The sequence below is a fragment of the Myxine glutinosa genome, chromosome 7 (assembly GCF_964187855.1).
Source record: "Myxine glutinosa chromosome 7, kmMyxGlut1.1, whole genome shotgun sequence".
NCBI classification, from domain to species: Eukaryota; Metazoa; Chordata; class Myxini; order Myxiniformes; family Myxinidae; genus Myxine; species Myxine glutinosa.
Window position 1 is genome coordinate 155,894,996 of NC_136267.1, and position 20,551 is coordinate 155,915,546.

Below are 20,551 nucleotides of genomic sequence, written 5' to 3' on the forward strand. Positions count from 1 at the left end.
TGGAAGGATCTATTCCGCTTGGCTGAAGTACAGTGCTTTCAGAAAGTATTCACACCCTTGACTTTTTTCACATTTTGCTGTGTTACAGATTTAATTTAAAATGGATTAAATTGAGATTTGTTTTTGTCACTGATCTACACATAATACCCAATAATGTCAAAGTGGAATTGTTTTTAAGAATCCTTTGCAAAATAATTAAAAATGAAAAGCTGAAATGTCTTGAGTCAATAAGTATCAACCCCTTTGCTATAAAAAACAAACAAACCACCTTTAGAGGCCATTTTTCCCCACAAGCGGGGGTTGGCCTTTTTCGGGAACTGTGGTTGTTGTTGTTTTTCGGTCCCCTTTTTGAAGCAATGTTTTACGGCCGGATGCCCTTCCTGACGCCAACCCTTTTTGCCGCCTTTAACGACAAGCAGGGAATTACCAGTGAACTGGAACTCAATTTGCCGACCTCGGAAGGATGACAGGCTGAGTCAACCCCCCTGGCGTTAATTCAGCGATTGACCGGGATTCGAACCCAGGATCCTAGGATCCTAAGCCGGCACCCTAGCCGCTAGCCCAACACCAGGGTCAGCCCAACCTTTGCTATGACAATCCCAATTGAGCTCAGGTGCATCCATTTTCCTTTGATCATCCTTGAGATGTCTCTGTAACTTGATTGGATTCCACCTGTGGCTAATTCAATCGATCAATTGATTGGACATGATTTATAAAGAAACACACCTTTGTATAGAAGGTCCCACAGTTGCCAGTGCATGCCAGAGCAGAAACTCCACCAGGAAGTCCAAGGAACTGTCCGTAGAACTCCAAGATATAATTGTCAGGAGGCATAGATCTGGGAAAGGGTATAAAATAATTTCTGGTGTTGAAAGTTCCCAAGAGCACAATGAGCTCCACATTAGGAAATTGAAAGAACATGGAACTTCCGAGACTCTTCCTAAAGCTGACCGTCCAACCAAACTGAGCACCCGGGCAAGAAGGATCTTGATCATGGAGGTGCCTAAGAACCCAATGACCACCGTGACTGAACTACAGCATTCCTTGACTGAATTGGGAGAACCTGCCGGAAGGACAACAGTCTCTGCAGCACTTCACAAATCTAGGCTTTATGGGAGAGTGGCCAGAGGGAAGCCACTCCTGAGTAAAAGGCACATGACAGCATGCCTGGAGATTCCATAAAGGCACGTGAAAGACTCAAGAGCATGAGACAAAATATTCTGTGGTCTGATGAGATAAAAATTGAACTCTTTGGCCTGAATATAAAGTGCTACATATAAAGTGGGAATGCTTTTCAGCAGCAGGGACTGGGAGACTTGCAAAGATAGAGGGAACAATTAATGGAGCCAAATACAGGTAAATCCTTGAGGAGAACCTGCTTCAGAGTGCAAACGACTTTAGACTGTGGTGAAGATTTACCTTCCAACAGGACAATAATCCCAAGCATTCAGCCAAAGCAACACTGGAATGGCTTCAGTCCAATAACATGAAAGACCTTGTGTGGCCCACCCAAAGCCCAGACTTTAGTCACAATGCGAATCTGTGGAATGACTTGAAGATTGCTGTTCATTGACACTCCCCATCCAATTTCAGGGTTTTGAGCAAATCTTCAAGGAAGAATGGGAGAATCTCCCCAAATCCCAGATGTGCAAAGCCGATGCACATGTACCCAAGAAGAATCGAAGCTGTAATCTCTGCCAAAGGCATTTCTACAAAGTATTGATTAATTATGAATCTTAGATATACCTATGTACAGTCACGTGAAAAAGCAAGTACACCCCATGTAAAGTTTTGACTTTTTCAACATATTTCAACATACAGCTATTTAATCTTCATTTCAACAATATTGATAGATAAAGGTGATATAATATAACAAATATCATGAAACATTTGCATTTTGTAGTCCATTGTATAATTTAAATAAACATAAATGCAAATTTCGCATGTGGAAAAAGTAAGTACACCCTTGGCTCTAATAGGTGGTATTGCCCCCTTTGGCAGAAACAACGTCAAGTAGGCATTTCTTATAACTGTCTACCAGTCTCTGACATCGACTGGGAAGAAATTTTTGCCCACTCCTCCATGCAGAATTCTTTCAGCTGTGCGATGTTTGAGGGGTTTCTTGCATGCACAGCTCGTTTCAAATCCCCCCACAACATCTCGATGGGATTTAGATCCGGGCTTTGACGTGGCCATTTCAGAACCCTCCATTTCTTTCTTTTCAGCCATTCCTTGGTTGATTTACTGGTATGTTTAGGGCCATTGTCATGTTGCAAGGTCCACCTTCGGTTGAGCTTCAACTTATCCGACAGATGGCCTCACATTATCCTCAAGCAGCCTCTGGTACAATGAAGAATTCATAGTGGATTATATGATGGTGAGCTGCCCAGGCCCTGATGCAGCAAAGCTGCCCCAAACCATAATATTTCCACCACCATGCTTTACAGTTGGTATCAGGTTCTTGTGGTCATGTCTTTGGTTTTCGCCAAACATGTCTTCTGGTACTGTGGCCAAATAGCTCTACCTTTGACTCATCTGTCCAGAGCACATTGTTCCAGAAGTGCTGGTCTTTTCCGAGGTGTTCATTGGCAAACTTTAGTCTTGCCCTGATGTTCTTTCTGGACAGCAAAGGTTTCCTCCTGGCACACCTCCCATGTAGATCAAATTTGTGCAGCCTCTTTCTAATGGTAGACTTGTGCACTTTGACATCAACAGTGGCAAGAGCTACCTGTAGGTCCGGTGATGACATTCTCGGGTTCTTAGGGGCTTCTTTCAGCATCTTGCGGTCTGCTCTCAGGCTGAACTTGCTGGGGCTGCCTGGCCTGAACAAGTTGGCAGTTGTTTGGAATCTTCTCCACTTGTAGATGATCTTCCGGACACTCGAATGATTGATTTCAAATTGTTTGGAGATCTTTTTAAATCCCTTCCCAGACTCGTAGGCATCTATAACCTTCTTTCTGAAGGCCTCAGAGAGCTCTTTTGATCTAGGCATGGTGACACTTCAACAATAAAGAGCAAACCAAACTAAATGTCTGAGGTTTAAATAAGAAAGGTTCCTCCAAGATCCCCTCTAACGATGTTCTAATCATTTGCTCCTGAGATGGTGCACCTGATTCTAATTTTAGGTATTTGAAGTAGTGATAAATGTAGGGGTGTACTTACTTTTTCCACATGCAAAATTTGCATTTATGTTTATTTAAATTATACAATGGACTACAAAATGTAAATGTTTCATGATATTTGTTATATAATATCACCTTTATCTATCAATATTGTTGAACTGAAGATCAAATAGCTGTATGTTGAAATATGTTGAAAAAGTCAAAACTCTACATGGTGTGTACTTTCTTTTTTACATGACTGTATGTCTAAGATTTGTATACTTTTGTAAATTAGATATTTCTGCATTTCAGGTTTAATTATTTGGTAAGGATTTCTAAAAACAAAAATTCCACTTTGGCATTTTGGGGTATTATTTGTAGATCAGTGACAAAAAATCTCAATTTAATCTATGTTAAATTCAGGCTTTAACACAACAAAATATGAAAAAAGTCAAGGAGTGTGAATACTTTCTGAATGCACTGTATGCGTGTTGATGATAGGAACATTAAACGTCGTTGTCTTATTAATTAGAAATTGATGTGAAGTAAGTTTTAAAATATTTGTTCCTGTTCATAAGTCAGCCTCTGCTGCCATTTCAATGTAGCGCAACCTTCTTGCCACGCTGAACCCTCTGTACCACAGCTATCAGTTTCCCAATGTCATGTGACCACTTGAGTTCTGTATATATACAGACTTGGCATTTAATATGGAATATTTTTTTTGTGGGGGTAAACTTACTTTTCAAGATGACTTGGAACGAAAAGTTCACTGGAATTATGTTGAAATTATTCTAGATTTTGTTAATGTGACCTTTAAAAGAAACAAAAACCACATTTGACATTTCAAAGCAAATAAATTGATCCTTGAAAGTGATGTGAACTGATATCGACCTCAATTCACGGACAGTACTGTGTTAAACTTCTGTGCGCTTTCCAGAACTATCTCTTTATTTTGCACATCAGCCCAAATTTTTTTCAACAAAAACAAAAGTTAAATTATGATTGGGATTACGGACAGTAAAATTAAGTTCAGTACTTTGTGTAACCCCCACGAGCATTCAGGAGAGCACTTACACGTCGAGGCATGCTGTTCACGAGATTTGCCAAGGTTTGGACAGGAATCGCTTGCCATGCAGTGACAATAGTCTGCGGCAATTCATGCACAGAGGTCGGCTGCTGGTCCAAGTGGTCGATTTGACACGTTAATTCTGCCCACAAGTTCTCTATCGGATTCATATCCGGGGACATGGCAAGCCACTCCATATGCTCTGCACCATGGTCATCAAGAAAGTGTTGGATCATGCGAGCACGATGAGGCCGTGCATTGTCATCTTGCAAGACAAAGTTTCCTCGAAAGGTTGCACGAGCAAATGGAAGCAATGTTTCTTCCAGAATGGCCCTGTACTTGAACTGGTTCAGGTTTCCATTCAGAACAACCAGGTCAGTTTTGCCCCCTGCATGAAAAGCAGCCCAAACGGTCACCCCACCACCTCCAGCTTGGACTCTTGGCATTATACAATCTTCGTTGTAGGCTTCATGCACTTGTCTGCGCACTCGGACGTGGCCATCTTGACGATAGACCAGAAATCTAGACTCGTCACTGAAGGTCAGTGTCCTGACTGTGTCCTGGCTGCCATTGACGGTGCTCTCTTGCCCACGACAATCGGCGCTGGCTGTGTTGTCTGGTCAGGCGTGGCTTTCTCAGGGGACGCCTGGCATGATAGCCTGCTTGAACCAGTCGTTGGTTGACTAGCCTTCTGGATACAGGCACATTTGTCAGTTGCTGCCACTCAGCCCTAAGCCGATTTTCTGACTTGGTACGGCCATTGCAGACTAACCGGTGCAGCTGTCGATCATCTCTCCTTGTGGTTCTGCGGAGACGTCCTGGCCTTGGTATTGGAGTGGGGACACCCCTCTGAGCATTTCGTTTCAGGATCTTTGACACCTGACCTTGAGTGATGCCATACTTCCGAGCAATAGCACGCTGTCTCATGCCGGAATTTCGAAAAGCCACCACTCCATGACAAACAGCATTGTCGAGTTGACGGACCATCTCCAGAGGAAGCGGCAATAACTTTTGTAGACATGCAGAAGTCGTTTTCCACTAATACAGAATGCAACAACCCTTATATACCTGATTGTGAAGCCAATCGTCAAATGTACCTGTCCTTACATTTTGTCACGCCACCTGTGATATTATCCTGTTATTGACTTCTTGCTGTGAAAGACAATCAGTGACATGGTTCTTTTAACAAAGAAATCACCGAAGCATAAAAGAAACTCACCAGATTGATATACTGAGTTCAGAAAGTAAACACAAGTCAAGAAAAAAATTATATTCCAAATTAAATGCCAAGTCTGTTTATGACAGTTTGCTCCGTGTAGTAGTTGACGGGTTTTTTTGCATTCTATATCACTGTCGCTTTCTTCCAGTGTTTGTCAGGAAGCTCGGATGGCACTGTCCGTCTGTGGTCCTTGGGGCAGCAGCGGTGCATCGCTACATATCGTGTGCACGACGAGGGGGTTTGGGCCCTGCAGGTCAATGATTGCTTCACACAGGTCTACTCTGGGGGCCGTGATCGCAAAGTCTACTGCACGGATCTTCGCAATCCTGACAACAGGCTCCTCATCTGTGAGGAAACGGCTCCTGTGCTCAAAGTAAGCCAGCTGTTCGGAGTTGTAAACTCAGAGCTGTTGACACCACAAATTCGGGCAATACTCCATTTTTGATGAGATTTATTATTGTACTTGTAGTGGCTTGAAATATACCATATTTTTCAATGTACATGACTGTTGATACTTTTTTCACGAAAGTCCGGGTCTCGACTTGTACTCAGAATAGACTTAAATTTATGTTTTAAGACATTCAATTGAATAAATGAAACAATACCGATTGTCTAACAACGGCATAGCCAGGCTTGTTTGATACTTTAGTTGAAGAGGATAGTATGACCTGGGTGGGGATACCAGTTAGCAAATAATGTAAGCATTAATTATTTTAAATTTCAGGCATGTACATTCGGTTCGTGAATGACTTGTGTAAAAAAAAACCAAAAAAACCGCGAATGGCAAATGATGAAGCAAAAGATTCCACATTTCTGTGCCACCTTCAGTTAAACGTCAGGCATTGACAGCACGTTCTCTATATTTTCATTCCAAACAGCATCATTCATCATTCCAATCACAAAATAATATAATATTAATATATAAAAATATAATGTTAAATCACGATTGTATTGAGATATCAAACCGGCGAACCGTCATCATCTGTTCACGGCCGGATTCGGGAGCAAAGTCTATCGATCACATTTCAAAATCATAATTGTATTGAGGATTTTCTGAAACCTTCTTCCTACCTTGCGACACCTGCTGGGACCCCAGAACGTTCCACAAGAGGTTATTATATTTCCTTTTAGTAAAATATGCAACCGTAATGGTTGCTAAACGTGTTCCTCTGTCATGTGACCAGATCCTTAGCTCTAATTGGTGTACACTTGTGGGGACATAATAACAGACAAACGCTGTTCTAGATGGCATTTTTGGCCTATGCCGTAAAAAATTTGGAAAGTTTGATATTTTCTGAGATGAATTGTATATAGCAATACCCCGGCCTACGTCATTAATTGGTTCCATAAGCCGTGACGTAACTCCGTTTTTGACGTAAACCGGGCGTAATGCCTTAAACATGCCTTAAAATGAAGACAAACACCGTAGAACTAGAGTAAATAACTCGCAAAAGTATATAACTATCGCTAAACCTTAAAGAACACAAAAAACACATTTTAGTCATATTTTTTTCGAAAAATCAGACCATGGAAAATCTGACCTGACATCGTCGAAAATCTGACCCCTCTTCACATTCATGACAGCAGTCTTCGCCGATGGCGCTTTTTCAGTGACGTATGCGAGAATACGTTCCCTATCATGAATGATGGTCGATACGTCGACCGTGGCAGCCCGAAGGCATGCGCTATCACCAACACTTTTTCACCTTTTTCATACCTTTTAATCAGATTTAACTTATCTTCCATCGTAACCACATTACGCTTGGAAACACCAGCACTATCCTTCTTAGGACCCATGGCTAACACAGACACAGTAAAGGAATAATCACAAAAATAACAGCGAAAGGCAAAGCAAGCACGCGACTGCAGCACAGGACAAAATGCATATGGCGTCGCCTTTGTTTTGAATGAGAACCAGCAGCTACGCGTACGTATACTGTACGTATATTTTAAAAATATTTTAAATGTGCTTTTTATTGTATTTGAAATTGTTTTTTAGCTTATTTTATTGTTAATTTTTATGTACTACTGTATTTTATTTATTTTAAATATATTTTTAAGGAAAAATTAATTTTTTTCACGTCCTCCTATTATGATGTAGGAGTAAAGTCGCACATAATGATGTTCGCTGAACTGAAATTTACTCTAGAAGAGTGGCGTAAAGTCGGATTTGACGTAGGTCGAAATGGCGTAAAACGGGGTATTGCTGTAATTGTTAATTTAAAGCACAGTGCTCAGTGATTAAGCTCCTTCATGGGTTAAAATGTGATTGTATTGCAATTCGTGTCTGGTGTTCATGTTTATTAATTAGCAAGGAACTGCAACAAAATGTAATGTGCTCTAATCTGTTATGAGGTGGTGCTGACAATGATTCTGTAGCTTGTTTTCAATACTGTACCTCAATATGATAACAAACATTGAAAAACTATTTGCATTCCTTATCTATCCGAAAGGTCCTCCGACAAAGTAGTTAAAATAATATGCACAAAACATCTCGTTAATATTCATGACCCTGAAAATTAACGACGATGCCTTGAGGAATCAACACCTTTATTTTTCTGACTGACTGCCAGTTTTGCTAACTATCATATTTGATCTAGCCCCGTCTTGTACGCCAAATTGATTTATACACCGAAAAATACGGTATTTAGAAAATACAACCACCATGAGGCTGTCATTCTTTTTATTTATTTATTTAAATGTTCTAGATTTAGATGAGGTTTCAACCATATTATTGATGTGTGTGTATGACACTATCTTTCAATGCCGAATTTAATTTGGATTTTTGTTGTGGTTATCATTGTTTCTACGATGAATCTTATTTGGTTCTTTTGGTCAATTTTTCTCTCTGCTTTTCGTTGAGCACTAGATTTTTGGCTTTTAATTGCAGAATGTATTTGCGTCAAACAAAAAACATTTTCATTAGGACATACAAAAACGAAAGGCATAACGTTATGCACTCTTTCACACAGCTGGAGCTTGACCGATCAGCTGATCCACCGCATGCCATTTGGGTTTCGACAACTCAGTCATCGGTTAATAAATGGGTAAGTGCGGCACCTCTGTCGATAAATGGACGGTTGCAGTAATTCTGTTGTCGTACGTGTGATTGGTCAAGTTGTACCATGTACCCCTGTTTGTGGGATTTGTTTTCAAGTATGCTTGGACAGCACACTGAAATTTGTTTTCATTTTGCAGTCTTTAAAGGGGCATAACTTCCGACTGTCCGGGGACTACGACAACGACTGTGCTGTCTCTCTAACACCCCTGTGCACACAACCCGATCACGTGATTAAAGGTGTGATGATGCACTATTGCTCGAGGGACGGGAATTTTGGATGGTGAGGTTTCGAGAATAATAGGGAGATTTGTATATATGGAAGTTAAAAAATAAAGAAAGTCCATGCTTATGTTGCATTGGCATGTTATTTGTTTTCTTCTTGATTGCACTTGGTTCAACACTTTCTCTCCATCCCATTCATCCCAAAAACTTAAATGATTGTGTGATACCAGCTTCAATGGCATGATGGTTAGAGTGTCCGATCTGAGTTTGGGAGGTCGGTGGTTTGAAACCTGGCCGAGTCCTACCTTTAAAAATGGTACTTGCTGTCTCTTTGCTCGACGCTCTGTATTTAAAAAGGACAAACAACCATAGATTAGTAATAATAACACAAGTTTTTATGGGCCGAATGGCCTCCTGTGGCAAAGTTCCTTGGAAGGGAACTCATTTTATTACCTCCAACACCAAAGGTGGAAGAAGGGTAGTTTTCACCCCTGTCTGTTTGTCTGTTTGTCTGTCCAGGTGATTAGATTTTGGTTCAGGTCCGGATGCAGATCCGGCCTATTAGTGGTATACAAAATGTAAACTGTTCAGCCTGGTGGATGTCTCAGCTCTACTGAGTGTCATTCGAGTTACTGCATGGACACAAAGCAAAAAGTGTGGTTAAACAATTTGTTAATGTGTCTCTCTTTTCAGTTTATGGTCCTCAGATTATGACTGAGGAACAACTTATTTGAATATTATATAATGAACACTAATTTGAACATGAATAGAAAGACCAATCTTTGTTTTTGCTTTGGCTCAGATCTTTTACACAACTCCTTCTCCACACTCTTCCTTATTCTTCCATCTCAAATCCTCTCCAGAACCTTCAAGACATGATTTAGGAGAGCAATAGCCCTGTTTTTCTCCTGATCTTCCAGATCGCCCTTCAATATCGGCACTATTAACCCTATCCTCCGGAATTGAACCCTCTCTTATACAAACAGTCACGTGAAAAAGTAAGTACACCCCGTGTAAAGTTTTGACTTTTTCAACATATTTCAACATACAGCTATTTGATCTTCATTTCAACAATATTGACAGATAAAGGTGATATAATATAACAAATATCATGAAACATTTACATTTTTAGTCCATTGTATAATATAAATAAACATAAATGCAAATTTCGCATGTGGAAAAAGTAAGTACACCCCTACATTTATCACTACTTCAAATACCTAAAATTAGAATCAGGTGCACCAGCTCAGGTGCAAATGATTAGAACACCGTGAGAGAGGATCTTGGAGGAACCTGTCTTATTTAAACCTCAGACATTTCGTTTGGTTTGCTCTTTGTTGTTGAAGTGTGTGGCGTCACTATGCCTAGATCAAAAGAGCTCTCTGAGGCCTTCAGAAAGAAGGTTATAGATGCCTACGAGTCTGGGAAGGGATTTAAAAAGATCTCCAAACAATTTGAAATCAATCATTCGACTGTCCCGAAGATCATCCACAAGTGGAGAAGATTCCAAACAACTGCGAACTTGTTCAGGCCAGGCCGCCCCAGCAAGTTCATCCCAAGAGCAGACCGCAAGATGCTGAAAGAAGTCTCGAAGAACCCCAGAATGTCATCACGGGACCTACAGGTAGCTCTTGCCACTGTTGATGTCAAAGTGCACGAGTCTACCATTAGAAAGCGGCTGCACAAATTTGATCTATATGGGAGGTGTGCCAGGAGGAAACCTTTGCTGTCCAGAAAGAACATCAGGGCAAGACTAAAGTTTGCCAATGAACACCGAGGAAAAGACCAGCACTTCTGGAACAATGTGCTGTGGACAGATGAGTCGAAGGTAGAGCTATTTGGCCACAGTACCAGAAGACATGTTTGGCGAAAACCAAAGACAGCATTTGACCACAAGAACCTGATACCAACTGTAAAGCATGGTGGTGGAAATATTATGGTTTGGAGCAGCTTTGTTGCATCAGGGCCTGGGCAGCTCACCATCATAGAATCCACTATGAATTCTTCATTGTACCAGAGGGTGCTTGATGATAATGTGAGGCCATCTGTCGGAAAGTTGAAGCTCAACCGAAGGTGGACCTTGCAACATGACAATGACCCTAAACATACCAGTAAATCCACCAAGGAATGGCTGAAAAGAAAGAAATGGAGGGTTCTGGAATGGCCAAGTCAAAGCCCGGATCTAAATCCCATCGAGATGTTGTGGGGGGATTTGAAACGAGCTGTGCATGCAAGAAGCCCCTCAAACATCGCACAGCTGAAATAATTCTGCATGGAGGAGTGGGCAAAAATTTCTCCCAGTCGATGTGAGAGACTGGTAGACAGTTATAAGAAACGCCTACTTGAGGTTGTTTCTGCCAAAGGGGGCAATACCACCTATTAGAGCCAGGGGTGTACTTACTTTTTCCACATGCAAAATTTTCATTTATGTTGATTTAAATTATACAATGGGCTACAAAATGTAAATGTTTCATGATACTTGTTATATTATATCACCTTTATCTATCAGTATTGTTGAAATGAAGATCAAATAGCTGTATGTTGAAATATGTTGAAAAAGTCAAAACTTTACATGGGGTGTACTTACTTTTTCACGTGACTGTATATTGAAGAGGCTCTTTGTCCAACTGATTCCGACGTCTCCCACTGCAATTATCATCTCTGTATACACATCATCAATGCCTGGTGCTCTTTCCTTCTTCATCCTCCTCAATGCTATATGCACCTCCTCCGTGATCTCTACCACTTTCCACTCCACATAACACGGTAGCTCCAGCTTGCCGTTGCTTCCTTCCCGGTCCGACAGCTCTTTGAAATATGTTTCCCACAACAACCCACAACCCCTCTATCTCGCCAGCTTCCCGCCACCATCCTTAATCACCGCCTCCCCTCTGCATTCATGTTTTTGCTACCCTTATCTCTGTCACAAGTCAATTTTTTGTAGATAATCTTCCTCCCACCATCCTCTTCCAATTTGTTGTACATCTCCTCCCCCATATCATTCCTTGCCTTATCCAAAGCTCTCCTTGCTGCTTTCTTCTTCGTCCCCATTTGGTGCAATAATCTCGCACCCGGTTGCCCCCTCTATCCTTGATCTTTTTTTAATCCTCTTGCAAACATCCTGCTTTTCACCAACTGCCTTCACTACTTCCTCCGTCCACCATACTGGTTTCTATCCCTCAATGATGCACCATTTCCTGACATCCTTCCACACAAAACTTCTGCAATTCCCCTAAATGCCGCTCTGTACTTATTCCACTCCTTCTCCAAACCTTCCACTTCTTCGATTAGGTTTCTCATACCAGGCCCTCATCCTCTCCTTGTATTCTTTGATGATGCCCCTACACTTCGGCCACCTGTAATCTTCCGATCCCTGCTCTTAACCTCCTTCCATTTCTTCATCCATTCCACAAACACCAAAGCCTTGTGCTGGGTAGTAACATGCTTCCCACCACTGCCTTGCAATCCTTAACCCTCCACAATTGTTGCGTCCTTACCACCACCAAGTCCAATTCTATTCTATGCTGTCCACTCTTTTAGGTAATCTTGTGGCTTTCTTGCTTTTGAAAGAATGAACCAGCTATGGCCATCCCATTCCTCGCCACCAGCTCCACCAGCTCTTGACCCTCTCTATTCCCTGTTCCCCAACCAAATTTACCAACACATTCTTCTTTACCCGGCTCTGCTAATCTCACATGCGCATCAAAACCCCCCGCAACAAGTCCCAGTAAAACCGGAATTCATTTATTTATGCAACTTTTGCAATCTGTATTTTATTAAAATTGCATTATGTGCTTGAGGACTGCAGAACACAAATCGCCTGCCATAATACTCAATAACCTCCAGTTTTACAGAACTTCAAAATAATGGTTCAATGGGGTGGTGTATAAGGGTAGTGTTTGGGTCTGCTTCTGAACTACTTCAATAGCACTAACTTTTCGGATTTTATTTTAGCGATCGTTAAAATTGTTGTTTCATTATAATTTAAGTAACACTGCGTGGGATAACATAGCGGCTGAAAGTGGAGGGGCTAAGTGTGTCAAGGCTGATGGTGGGGGTGGGGTTTATAAAGGTGGGTGCAACCAGCTCGGGGAAGGAGATGAGTCTGGAACCCTGATTAGTTGAGCTGTTTGTGAGTATGATGGGGTTTCCCCCTTAACGACCCCCCTCTAGCGCTGCGCTCTCCGCCATGCCCCATCCAACCAGCCACGCTCAGGCTCCTTTTTCCAGGATGGGAATGGACTACAGCAAGGACTTTTGGTCGATCCTGCTTGTGCGTCAAGGTCCAGCAGTGTCCCGCCAAAATTTATTCGAGTATTTTCTTTCTCGTCCATCTCTCGCTATTGTATATCTCTTGTGCAATGACTGGGTCCATTAAGTTAGATAAGTAAGGAACTGCCGTTGATTTGTTGATTTGTGGGTGTGTATACGGTGAGGTTTAAGAGATGTGTATTGCTGATTGTCCTTGCTTCATTTGTATTTCTGCCCCATGTTACTTATTGCATTATAAAACCACTTGGTCTCAGGGTGAATTTGGGTTGTTCTGATCGCTGTTGCAATTGTGCACGTCCGTTAAAGGACAAATTGAAGTAGGTGATCAGCACCCGTAACACGGCTGTGCGCTTAGATACTCCGCTTGGTCGTTATTAGAGATCATGCATATGACACCGAATCAATGCGCGGCTGTAACAATATTTATAACATTGTGGATTCCCTCCTTGTATACCGAATGCAGTTGACAGGTTTCCCCACTGTGTGTGTGGTTTGCGGCAGGTGGGGCGAGCATAATTCAGTATCACATTCTGAATGACAAGCGTCACATCCTTACGAAGGATACGAGTAACCACGTTTCCTACTGGGATGTCCTCAAGGTTGTCACTCTTACGTATCCATCTTTCGAGGTCGTCTTTGATTTTGATTTTATATATTTCCATTTATTTATCTATTTTGCCCATTTTATTGTCACTTTATTTGGAGTTTCATTGGCAGATTTGTAAGCCATACAGATTCTCTGTGGCTGATAATACAAGTTCGTTCTTCCTTCTAGGCATGTAAGGTGGAGGAACTGGGTGTGGTCGATTTTGAGGAAGAGATAAAGAAGCACTTCAGGATGCTGTATGTTCCCAATTGGTTCTCCGTCGACCTAAAAATTGGGGTAACTACGATTGTTGTCATTGTTATTGTTAATGACATATTTAATATCTTATGCAAATTATCTATTGTCTAAGTATTTCTATGGGCACTGCCATGAATAATGCAGGGTTTTTTTTCCAGATTTTCATTCTTCCAAACCAGTAGTTCTTCAGCAAGCTTTTGAATCACCTGCCGGTCCTTAGAAATAATGATTGTTGGTGTATTTTGTCAGAATTTCATCAAGACAAATCCCAAAGCTATTTGCTTGTGCTTGTCTCAGATGCTCACCATTACCTTGGAAGAAAACGACTGCTTTGCAGCATGGGTGTCTGCAAAGGATGCTGGCTTTGCGAGCCAGGATGGGGCTGACCCCAAGTGTGAGTGTTCACGGTGGCTTTTGTATTTCCATCCGCTACCATCGATGTATTATCTTTATACAGTAAGGTGGGGGAGTGGTAGTGATGGAGGTTGGCTGGGGGGCTGCTGGGTGGTAAATTACATGTAAATGACGTATGTGGTAAATATATCTTATTGTGGGTAAGTGTAATTCCCGCTTGCTAAGCCCCCTTTGCTTATTGGTCTATGCCTCTCCACTCTTCCCCCAATAACATGCTTTGCCTTCCTGTGTTATTTGCAACATCCATATGAGGGTGGTCCTTATTTGCAGGTAAAATTTAAAGTTAAAAAGCTAAATTCATCGATTTTTCACCATACTAGTCACACCCACTCCCTCCGTGAGCGAAAGGATGTTTTCAGAATTAGAATCGTTTCCCATCCGCAATACCCTTCTGGCAGCGTTCGGTGGTTCAATCACCTGCACTATTTGATGTGTACTGGCGAAAATTGCATGTAGTCTCTTAATTCACCTTCTCCTACTTCACAAGTTGTTGTAGGAAGTTAAAGGGGAACCCATATACAATGGAGGATTGTGGGGGGATGACGGAGAGGGTGTGGGGAGGTTGTGGATACTGTTAGCTGGGGTGATGATGGGGGATGGTGTTGGGGGGGGGGGGGGGGGGGGAGTGGTGCTGTGTATTGTGGTGGTGATGCTTGATGGGGGATTATAAGGGGATGGTGGAAGGGGTGTGGAGAGGTCATGGCTATTGTTAGCTATGGTGAAGATTGATGGGGGATGGTGGATGGTGGGGGGGGGGGGGGTGAGGGGAAGGGTTGCAGTGGCTGGATGGACTTAGTTTTGTGTGATTGTTGTTTCTTCAGCTTAATCGTGGGGATAGCATTCTCTCTCAACCATGGCGGTTAACCACAAGATCTATAGCCATTGCTGTCGTTTCATAACAGTGCCCTATTAAATGTTCCGAGCGTAAAAGCGAATATTGTGTAGGCCCAATACGCATTCGGGTATTTCAAACAAACCTCATTCTATTTCTGGCAATCCTCGGATGTTTCAGCCATTGGTGTAGCATGAAACCATCTCGGTTTGTATTACTACATTCAGTAAGGGCGCATCGACCCAGCATATTTGTAGAACTTCAAAAATTAATCACCGTTTGGGTTCAATCGTACCACGATGTAACCTGTAAGCAATACAAAAGTGGCAGTCGACATCACTAGGTGATGTCACGGCTAATCATGAAGAAGATCGCAAAATTCCCAATTTTATAAATCAAAAGCCAGAAAAAAACATTATATCTATTTTGTAGGGTATCAAGGGATAGATTAGTGTCGAGGTGGTCTGAGCGTTTGGGTTCCCCTTTAGGGTCATATGTAGAGGTGTTGAAATGGCTTGAGCAGCAGTGAACCATGCCCTAAGGAAGACTTGAACAACACGATGCAGATGTCACAGTCCTCTTTCCAAACAAGTGAGCTTAAACTGTTTCAACATCCAGATCTTGAGGCCATATAATGCCTTGGCCATCCATCTTGCATGATACTGGGCCCTCTGGGTGCTAAATATCGCACTGCACGAAGACAGATGCCACCACGAAAGGTTCACCATATGAATAATATGCGGATGTCACGTGAGCCACAAGGTAAAACTTTAACTTAATTGAGCAACTGCTAAATTTTAATCAATATGGATAAAATTAGTTGTGAATCATTTATTTGTACATTAGAACAAAATGAGGTGAGATTGCTGAAAATCCGAACTTCTAAAACTAGAATGGCACCTAGTATACTTCCGCCAGGCTGAACAGTTACGTTTTTGTATCCCACTGACAGGCCGGATCTGCATCAGGACCAGAACCCAAATCTAATTGTCTTGTTCTTGTCACTGCACCAACTCGTCCCCCTAGTTTTGTCATAACTCGTCAACAACTTTTTCAGATATCGTGCTATATTTCGTTTTTGGTCCCATCTCTGAATGGTGAAGAATCACATGAAAATAAAAAAACCTCTTGTATCTGTATTGAGATCTTCACCAAAATCGAATCAAGTCGTCCTCGTCACATTCACAACCTGCCCTCCAAGTTCCATCTGAATCCATCCACAATTTCTTGAGATTACGTGCTCACAGACAAACAGATAGGGGTGAAAAACGTAACAGCTGTCCACATCAGGTGGTGAAAGTAATAAGGACCACCCCGATTTGTCTCATGTTTCTGTTAACATCAATTGTTTTACAAAGTGTTGATTATGAAGATATTCCTGCCGATCTCGGTGAATTTTAAGCCAAATGTTTATGGACTTCTTGCAGTAATAGTGTTCTGCACATGGAGTGATCCAATGTGCATCCTGTTGTTTAATTATAATTCCCAAACTTTGACAAATGTTGGTGTAATTAATACGCATACACAGGGGGTTATATGTGAAGCGCATTCACAGTGTTTGCAGATTTTGTTACAGGATGGAGGTGGTAGGGTGGGGGTGGGTGGTGTGAGGGCACCACTTATGCTATGTGATATCACCTCTGATTTTTGTTTTATCTGTATGCAAGCTTACAGAGCTGTCAGATGTGTCATTTTGCCTGCAGAGATGCCTGTGAACAGTTTCGTATCAATTTCAGGTGAGTTACAGGTCGTTTTGACAGTGACATGTAACATAAGTGGTGCCCCCAGTTTGAAAATCTGCAAGCTCTGTGAATGCTTTCTCTGTGATCCTTCACCCCTCTTCCCTCCACGAGCCACACTCCACGTGCACACACTTTATTGTCCTCACACGTGTCAGTTTTATAGTCCTACGCAATGGAATGCATGAAGTAACTTCTATGGTCACCTTGTAATCTTGTATTATGTTGATTTGTTTGTTTTTGAGTTGCCATTGCACAAGTTTACCTATTGAGTGAGTTAAAAATAACTATTTTCTCTTCATTGCAGTGAATTTTGGAGGATTGTTACTTCAAGCACTTCTAGAGCACTGGCCAAGAACACATGCAGGTCCTTTGGAGGAGGATGACATGGAGTTAAACCAAGGTAAAGAGGTAGTTATTGTGAATCACGAAAGCTTGATCATCCAATGATTCTCTCCAGGTATGGACTGAGGCAATGGAAAGTGAAAGGATTGAAAACCTCAGTAGGGATGCAGGGGCGTGGGGGTGGGGAGGGGAAGTACTTGAATACATTCTGGTGCCATTTTCCAGAATGCCGCACCCAAATTCGCATTTCAACCTTGAATGCACATCTACATCACTTCTTTCTTTAACGGCCGCAATTATTCCCACCTTGTGGGGTTGGCCGTGGGGAAAGTTTATAGCCCAAGTCTTTCACAAACTGGCTGGCCAGACCTGATGTTCGACTAAGTAGTTGGAATAGGAATTTGGGCATGGTGCCTACCGATAGCTCGCCTACTCTTCGCGAAGGATACCGTGAGATCTTTAACTACTACAAACTAATGCCGGCAGACGGAATACCCATTTTAACATCCAGCCGAGAGACGGCACACACACTGATTAATCATCCAGCCTGCGAAACATCATGACAGCTTATAGCTGGGTCGGGATTCCAAACCAGGCCAAACGGCTTAGAGGCGACAGTGCGTATCTGCAGGCCATCCTGCCAGCCCAACCCTACCTCGACATCACTGAAGACCAGGTTTATTTTTCATGCTAAAGCAAAAACTATGGTTTAAATATTTTACTCGCACATTTGAAAGCCTCTGGTGGCCAATAATCTGGGTAGTGCGGCAAGTTTTAATCCCCACTTGTATTCCTGGTGTACAAAGCAACTTGTGAGGGCGGCTGCATTGCTCTAATATGTAGGAATGATCAGAGCAGTAATCTGGCGATGATGTTGTCACATAATGGCCTAGTATACAAAAATAGTGGGATGTTTAGCATACGCTAGTGAATGCTAGCAGATGGTAGACACAGCTTAACGTTTGTCAAACAGCACGTTCATTGTTGCAACAACCTACTTGTGAAGCACCAGGGTGAAATTTTGTAGTCTGGTTGGGAATCAAACCCAGACTAGACAGCTCAAAAGCGATTGCACTACTGCCGGGATATTCAGGCATCCCCGGAAGTTGGTAATTCAGAAGGTGCTCTCCTGTGTTTGTAGGTTTTGTTTGTTTTATAACAAGGCTGCACTGTGTATATATATAATCTGAATGGTGAATATATATATTGTTGCGGATCTCAGCGTCGGCCTTTTCCCCTCACCAAGGGGGGATTAGTCCCTTTGTCTTTTACTAGCCGACGGGACCCGGGACCTATGAAGTCCTTCCCGGACAGCGTTTAGTAGGGTTTTAGGACTAAGAATTCGCTATTACCTAAGTACTAACGCTGCCCAGAAACGAGGAAATAAGCCCCGCCCGAATCACGGGTGTTGGTGGAAACGCCGAGCGGTAGCGAACCCGTGACCCGAGCCGTTAGCAATGACTAAACCGGATCCAAGCAGTTCTTAATCGTGCCACGCTTACCCAATGGAGGAAATCACGGAAACGGTCGAATTTGGAAGAAAGGAATAACAAGGTTTATTTACACTTTGTACAATAAGAAGAAGAAGAATACACAGTGCAGCCTTAAACAGTCTTATACTTATCCCAAGACAAACGGGCCCGTCACACTCAGACACACTCACACGGGGCTTGCAGTTGACCAGGTCAGCACGTCCAGGGATGACGTCCAGGCAGCTCGCTCTCCGGTCCCCAACTCGCACCGTGAAGCAGATGAAAAGACGGCAGGAGCTCTCCACGTGACGTTTGGCGCACACGGGATTATTACAGGGCGAACGGTAGGGCTGGCTTTGGCGGTTACACTTGCGGGGCTGCGTACGTAATAAACGGACAGTTCAATACGCGCTTCTCAATCAATGCCTCGAAACTGTCATGTGCACGCCGGTCCTCTCAGTGCTGTTCTCACACGAGTGCTCCTGATCAGTTCTCTCGTATCAGCCAGTTCGCTCGGTCCTCATACAGTCCTTTTACAAAGCGCAATTCGTTGCAGTCCTCTCAGCACACCCTTTCCCCACGAGTCCTGTTCAAGGGCTTTGTGTGAAGACTTATATAGCCTTGCCCAGCGAACCCTCTCGAACTTACTCGACGCGCCGTGCTACGCCCTATCGAGCCATGCCCTCTCAGCCCTGGTTGGCTGGGAGCCCTTACCGTCACCGCCTTCTGACGTGCTGCTTGTCGCGGCCACACCCCGACCCTCGCGCTCCTCCCTCTTTTCAGGCCTACCTCGTGGTTACGCGACTAGTTTGAGCGAGCAAAGGGCAGCTAATGCTGCTGGCAGCGAAAGCACCACACACGGAGGGATCAGCCAAAATGGGGCGCGGGATCGAGTTTTCCCATTGATGAAAATGAAGGGTGGCCGCAAAATGAAAGGACCTAAGCTCAATTCTTTACACAACGCAGATGTCACTAGGGAAATGGCCTACTCTTACACATACTATGACATAACTAATTCTAATGGGCCTACGTGTTGCTTGTGGACTAACTATGGGGGGCAAACCTTTAACCTTTAATGATGTTATATGTAAAATCTCAACTATATATATATTCACACAGGGTTCACAACTATATATATATATAGTTCACACATATAGCTATATATATATATATATTCGGTGCAGTTTGCCTTGTGCTAGCTTTAACTTTCGTTTTCCATTCTTGGCAAATAAAGGACAAAAAGTAATGAAATATAAACCCCATTCCTACAAGGGCTCGCATTTGTTTCTTATTAAATTTATCAGGATTTGGTACCTTAAATGGAATATTAAAGACAAAGTGGAATTGAGGAGGAAAGCTGCTGCTATATTTTGTTCTGGTACATTTGTTTTGTTACCGGGATGGTGTTTATTTCCTTTTGTTGCAGTTTTTTATTTATTCAAATAGTTTGGTTTCAAACGATGCTGAAAATATAATAATCGGCTGCATGGATTATTGAATCTTATACAAAGTGGAGGGAGGATAATTTGGCATTCCTACAAAAGGAAAAAAAGTGGAGGTTGGAGGCCTACAACCCTCCCTTCACTTGGTAATCCTTGTTTTCAACCAGAATTCGGATATGAGTCATGACTTTGTATTGGGTTATTATGCGCCATGTCACCCTGAGTGCAACAGATGGAAAATAGCTAACTAATTGTTGCCCTCATCTGAGGAGAGGGTATTACATTTTGGGCCTATTTGTTGGTTTTTTTGTCTGTCTGTCTGTCTGTCCACACATAATGTCCTAACGTAGGCCACAAACACCACCTGGTGGTAGACAGTTTTACACGTTATCGTTTTTCAACCAAGTACTTCTATAAAGTATGTGCAATTAGAATGTGAGTACGTCTATAAGTTACGTGTATTAAGTACGTAATATAAATATACGGCTACGTCAGTAAAATACATGTATCTATAAAATATAT

At 42.4% G+C, this 20,551-nt stretch overlaps 1 protein-coding gene across 8 annotated transcripts in view; it reads left to right on the plus strand.

The window, feature by feature from the left end:
* Positions 1-20,551, plus strand: part of LOC137431761 (WD repeat-containing protein 48) — a 68,849-nt gene that overhangs the window by 40,569 nt on the left and 7,729 nt on the right. For 2 of the 8 annotated variants that reach the window (XM_078782443.1, XM_068123451.2), the window contains exons 8-15: positions 5,535-5,759; positions 8,359-8,433; positions 8,585-8,684; positions 13,443-13,540; positions 13,717-13,824; positions 14,083-14,179; positions 16,699-16,767; positions 17,078-17,173. In XM_078782443.1, the coding sequence (XP_078638569.1) occupies positions 5,535-5,759; positions 8,359-8,433; positions 8,585-8,684; positions 13,443-13,540; positions 13,717-13,824; positions 14,083-14,179; positions 16,699-16,767; positions 17,078-17,173 (868 nt within the window). Of the gene's footprint in view, positions 1-5,534; positions 5,760-8,358; positions 8,434-8,584; positions 8,685-13,442; positions 13,571-13,716; positions 13,825-14,082; positions 14,180-16,698; positions 16,768-17,077; positions 17,174-20,551 lie in introns of all 8 variants that reach the window. The other 6 variants (XM_068123449.2, XM_068123450.2, XM_068123452.2 and 3 more) reach the window with 3 other exon arrangements.